The sequence below is a fragment of the Lynx rufus genome, unplaced genomic scaffold (genome assembly GCF_022079265.1).
Source record: "Lynx rufus isolate CCGP_SWC_20201006 ecotype Redwood Valley unplaced genomic scaffold, mLynRuf1.p SCAF_21, whole genome shotgun sequence".
In the NCBI taxonomy this organism is placed as follows: Eukaryota; Metazoa; Chordata; class Mammalia; order Carnivora; family Felidae; genus Lynx; species Lynx rufus.
In genome coordinates, this window is record NW_025814836.1 from 17250921 (window position 1) to 17256920 (window position 6000).

At 57.0% G+C, this 6000-nt stretch overlaps 1 protein-coding gene across 2 annotated transcripts in view; it reads right to left on the reverse strand.

Annotated features, from left to right (window-relative positions):
- Positions 1–2385, reverse strand: part of ST8SIA2 (ST8 alpha-N-acetyl-neuraminide alpha-2,8-sialyltransferase 2) — a 63170-nt gene extending 60785 nt beyond the window's left edge. For both annotated transcript variants that reach the window (XM_047086843.1, XM_047086842.1), the window contains exon 1: positions 2288–2385. In XM_047086843.1, coding sequence (XP_046942799.1) covers positions 2288–2385 — 98 coding nt within the window. The remainder of the gene's footprint in view (positions 1–2287) is intronic.
- Positions 2386–6000: the final 3615 nt, after the last annotated feature.

A 6000-nucleotide genomic window follows, 5' to 3' on the forward strand; every position in this document is an offset into this window, starting at 1 on the left:
GGCTTTGAAGCAGATATCAGACCTGTTGGGATTCTAATCTTCTGCCCCATGTCCTTCTTCCTCCAGTCACGGCGAATCCTAGATACGGCTCCACTCCACTTAAACACTTGTGGGGCAGCCTGGGGGGAGGGATTGAAGTGGGAGGATATTCTCAAGCTTGGGTCACAAGTGGTCTAGCCAGGGGTCACCCTGAGGACAGGGGCACCAAGAAGGAAGGATAATGCCACAGAAGATAACACATTTGACCTGTCTGACAGTTTTCCCCAGGGTCAGCCTAAACAGGGAACCTCCCAATGAAACAGGTCTCCAGGGGCACACGCATAGCAGAAAAGCCCTGGGTTTTAAATATATATGCAGATGTCCTTAGCTCAGGCCTTCTGGCTTATTCCTGGATACACTGTTGGAGTAACCTGATGTGGGGTGTGGGGGCTCTATAAGGCATTTGGCAGGAAAGTGCAGCATTATGCGCAAAGTGATTTCCTGACTGTGTTTTAAAAATTAAAAGTCCCTGGCATGTAGAAGCTATTCAGTAAAAGTTTGGGGAATGGATAAGCCAGGGATGCCTGAATGAGTGCAGCACTCCTTAGGTTTTTATGGTAGAACAATGGGCAGCTGCTGATCCGTCCCTCTCACCGGGCAAGGTCAGCAAGTGGTTTGGGCCACGCAAGCCCACATCTGGGAGGAGAGAGGGAGAACTGGGAGGAAGGCCCTCCCCACCGGGTCATCCATCACCCCAAGACTTGGCTTGCCTGATTTCCTTTCCGACCCTGGTTTTTGAGGCGAACAGCTCCGGAAAGTAGCGTGTTCCTCTATCTCCGCTTGGGAGCACGTCATGTATTAACTGAACAGTATTTGTGAAAGTTTGCGGAGCTCTTGGGGAAACCGAGGACGAAGAAGAGGCAGACAGAGGGGTTCTTGAAGTGCTGTGGAGTTCACAGAAGGAATTCTTGGGTTCCTGAGATGGGAAGGCGCAGGGAGAAAAGGAGAGAGCAGGAGGTGGGCGCCTCCCCCGGGGCTGGGGTCTGGGTCCTTAGGGCCTTGGGATCCTGGCATTCCCCTTTTGAGGGACGTGTCGGCATAGCGGGCCCTAAACTCGCTGTGATAATGAAGGCAACAAATGGGACAAAGGAGGAGGGGGCGCGCGCGGCGCAGACTCGAGTAGGGCTCCGGCTCGGCCGTAGCCCCAAAGAAGAGGGGACCTTTTGCCCACTCGGCGACCTCACCTTTTCCCTGTCCTGGGCCAGGAAGCTCTCCACAGGGCCCCTCAGAACCCTAGCTGCCTCCCCACCTGCCCGCCGCGGGTTGGACGCTCTTTGTGGCGCTGAAGCAGAGAGACCGCGAGGAGCGTGCGGGAGGTGGCCGGGCGGGGCGCGAGTCTCAGCCTCCCGGACCCACGGCGGGTGCGTCCCGAGCTGCAAGTGCGCACTCCTGGAAGTCCCGCGCCAAGGGCAGGGGCTCGTGGTCCCTCCCCACCTCTGGAGAGATCCCAGAAAAGCCGGGGCGAGACAGCGCGCCTGGGGGCCCCCGAAGACCCCCCGGCGACGGTACAGACTTTCTCGACAGGTCTCGGTCTCGGTATCGGCGCTGGGAGCGCACGGGAACCCGGGGGCGCAGGGGGCGCCGCGGGGTTGGCTGAGCGTCCAAAGCCAGGCGACAGCGAGAGTCTCAGCGCAGCCCCAAGCGCTCCGCCTCTAGCGGTACCAGCCGGCGCCCCAACGCCGGGCTCCCGGGCCGGCGGGAGGATCGTGTGCCAGTCCGTGGGTACTGGGGACACTCCCCTTCCCGGGAGCCAGTGCAGAGCCCCCGCCCTCCGCTCCGACCCGGGGATCCCCTCCCCCAGCGCAGAGATCCCCGCGCGCCCCCTGCCCACTTTGCCAAGGCGAGAAAGCGGCCGAGCTGGAGACAAAGAAACTCCTGCCTCCTCCACTCTCGGCCCCTCCGCCCACCCCAGACACTCCCCGGCGCCCTCCCTCGACCCGGCGACAGCGCCCGCGGACAAGCTAGGGAAGGGGGGTAGGGTGGGCGAGTCTGCTCCCTGACGCGGGCCAGCTGGAGGCTGCCCGTGCTCCCCGCTTGGGGACACCCCACGGCAGCCGCGCCCCCCATCCTCCGCTCCCCAAACCGTCCCGGTCCCCCGGCACCGCCTCCCCGGGCCGAAACCTCCCCCCCACTTCTCCAGCTGAGCGTTAGGGGGGCGCGGCGCACACAAAGCGGGTGTGGGGGGCGGAGTACCGGGGTGGGAGAGATCCCGCCAGGGCTCCGCACGGGCCTGGGCGCAGCTATTTACCCGATTTCTTCTTCGATCTCCGAGATGTCCGCGAAGATGAGGAAGACCACGAGCAGCGTGAGCGCAGCCAGCATCCAGCTCCGGAACTGCAGCTGCATGGTGGGTTCGCGCCCGCCGGGACCCGCGCGGGCCGGCGCGAGGAGCGGGGGCTGGAGGGCGCAGCGGCGGGCGCCGGAGCCTCCGCGCGCGGCGCGCAGCGGGGCAGACACCCTGCGCTCCGGGCGAGTGCGGGCCAGCGGCGGCGGCGGCGACAGCGGCAGACAGGGGTTGCTCAGGCGCGGCGAGCCCGCTCGCTCCCTCTCCGCTCCTGCCCGCCCCTCCTCTCCCCTCCCTTCTCCTCCCTCCCCTTCCCCTCCCCTCCCTCCTCCGCCCCGCGCGGGGCTCTGAGTGCAGTTTGACAGCTTTGCTCCGCGCCTCAGCTCGCCTCCTCCCACCCTAGTCAACTCCAATGTCCAGCCATCCGCCTTTGCTTCTCCCGCCTGGTTCCTCTCTCAGCTCCCGAGGGCGCTGGGATGTGGCCAGAACCTGCCACTCCCCGCCTAGGGAGGCTGGGCTCGGGGCACCGCGGGCGTCCGGGTACCGCGCTGAGCCCAGGGAAGAGCGCGCACCGCCCGGCGTCCCCAGACGGCTGGCAGACGCCCTCCCGCGCTCGCTCTTTGTCCAGCGCCCTCGCTTCCTTGCAAAGTTTTGGCGACACAAAGACCTACACCTGGGGACTGCCCCCAGCGCTCGGCGAGGAGGCGGTTTCAACCAGGCAGATGTTTCAGCAGTTGACGAATTAGGAGGGGTGGTGGGGGAAGGGGAGGAGAGAAAAGATACCTAAGATAGGCCAACTTCGGCGGAGATGCAGATTGCAATTTGAGGGCCAGGTGCTCGGCCCGTGAGAAACCACCCCCTCAGGGCGGTCATCTTGGTCACCACTGATACAGCCGAGAGTGGATCCGGAGAGGCTCCCCGAGTTGCCTGAGGTCACACAGCCTTGGCTAGAACTCGGGGCTCTTGCCGGAGTGGCGGCTCTACCCACAATGGCAGACTCAGCGCCCACCCTGCCTTGGCCCTCGCCCTTCTAACTCTGGGCTGGGCTTCCTCTCCCCAGCTCTTACCCTCTCCTTGCAAAATCAACACCCCCCACCCCCGCCACCCAGTCCTACCTTGATCTAAAGGCCTCCTAGAAAATATGGCTCCCACAAAGGGGTAATGCCCCCCATGCCGAATATTTTTCGCTTCCCCAGCCTTAGACAATTTAACTCAAATTACATTTTGCACCAACCATTAGCCTGGGAAGGGCCCCATTAAGTTTTACTGGAATTAGATAATTACCTAATTTTTTTTTCTTGCACTAATTGTAACAATCCTGAAATCAGGAAATGTAACTTCCCAGAAGTGATGGTCGGGTTTATGAAAGGGTCTTTGAGGTCTGAGTTTGGGGAAAAGGGTCCTGTTCAAGAAGCTGTGTGGAATATCTTAACTGCCTGGAAAGGACCGAAGAATAAAGGGGGGGGGTGTGTGCAGATTGGCTATTTGTTCAGGGCCACCAATTCAGAGCCCATTCTCAGAGGGTTTGGGGAGGGGCTGGCAGTGGCTAAGTCCTTTCAGGGTCACCTTGGGGAGGTAAGAGGGCCTTTAAAGCACTGCTTTTGGCCAGAATCCTGCCTCTTTGTGTTAGGAAGGAGGGACAGGACCAAGGCTTCCAAGCTAGGAGGCTGCTGGACAGCTGTTGTTGACCCTGGAAGTGGAGATAAGTTCAGTTCTGCAGGAGGGGTTCCATCAGCCTGCCTGGAGAGCAGGAAAGGGAAGCAGCCCTTAGAAAGGGGGAGAGCTTTGGTTGTGGGGAGCAGACATCTTGTCCCCATTGGAGGGGTGTACCAATGCCCGCGGCAGCATTTAATTTCTTTCCCAGCCTCTTGCACCTCCATTCCTACAGCGAGCTTCTCCAGAATACCCCATATTTTTCTTGGAGTGTGATGTTGAGGTACAATGTTGGATGTTCATCTCCCAGTCCATTAGAGGTGGTAACATGCACCAAAAGAGGGCTTACCATCTGTGTGTGTGGCTGGCCACATGGTCTAACCATCGTGTCTCCACATCTTCTGATCGCCTTGATCTTTCCCTCTGTCTTGCTGGATGGGTGGTTAAGGAGTTGTTGAATCGCATTTGTTGTTGTTTTATTTTTCTGAGATGAATGGTTGTGATATCTGAACAGGGAGAGGTAAGAAAAACAGGTTGTACCTGCTACGCTACTCAATATTTCAATCACTTATTCATTCACTTCATTACTCAGCAATGTTTATTGAGCACCTACCCTGTGCTAGCCACTCTGTGCTTCAGGCTAGAGCTATGAAGAGGAGAGAGAGAGGGAGAAGGAGAGAGGGAGGGAGGGAAGGAGGGAGGAAGAGAGAGCGAGAGCGAGAGCGAGAGTGAGAGCGAGAGCGAGAGAGAGAGAGAGAGAGAGAGAGACATTTCCTGCCCTCTAGTGGCTCATGGTTTAGGAGGAAGACAGATGTAATTATGGTATGGGATGTGAGTGAGCTACACTATAGCTATAGTCTCCTGCATAGCTTATAAGTAATTAATAAGATCACACAAGAGAGCAAGAAGAAACTGGCTGGCCTCTCTCTTCTCTGCTCCCTGCTTCTCTACCAGCTACACTCTTACTATGCTGAACAGCATGGAGAGATTATTGTGATCCTAAATTCATCCAAATCAGGGCCTTCCTTCTTTGGACTCACTTGAGACGAGTCATTAGGACCGGACAGGAAACATGGACACTGTTGGACAGTTCCATCCCTTATAGAGAAATGCTTGTAACCAGACCCACAGAGCAACATCTTCAACTACACCTGCTGGGAAAAAACTGGCTATCCTTGTTATTGAGGCTGTCCTTGTACTGAGAGTTACTGGGACGGGATTTTATTTGGAGGGTGATAGGGAACCCTCATGACAGTTGACTGCAATGCTGTCTGGAGGCAGTTTGAATCTGCATGGCCCCGTGCACACTCACTGCCTCACAGCTGTCTCTGAACACTGAGTTTGTTCCTGGAGTCTGGAAAGAGGGAACCTGATTGCATTGGCAGTAAGTGTCATCGCTGCGGATGCTGAGTTAACTGCCACAGGCACACATACTTGGCTCAGCCATCCTGACCGCTCCCCTCTTTCCGACCCCTCCGTTTAAACAAGTCCCTTTTCCTGCCTTGGTCTTTCCAAGAAACTGGGAAAACCCACAGTGATCACATCTTTAGGTTAAGTTAGTATTTGGGTTAAAACACAGGTGTTAGATGGGAGCGACAGCAAATTAAAAGTCTTTACCACACATCAACATTTTAACTCACATTAATGGTAGTATATTCGTTATCTGGGCAACTGATAAGGCCCTAGGAAGTTCATATTAATGAGGGATAGAGTAACAGGAGGTTCTGCAGAGCCCCCAAGGCACCTAGTGGATTCACACGTAGCAGTTAGGCAGCCCTTCCTTGTCTCTGACTCTGGCTAAGGGCGTGCTTCTCTTTCCAGCTGCTGACCTCAACAGTGGGGACCCCCATCCAGAGCTGAAATTCATGAAAACCCCAAAACCGTATGTATCACTGACACATCAGCAAACTCTCTATACCGCTCACCCCAGATATGGCGAGTTTCCATCTGAACTACTTCCTGGGGGCAAAAAAGACACCTCTTGGCAATCGTTTTGCACAGGTACCATCATCTTCATTTTACAC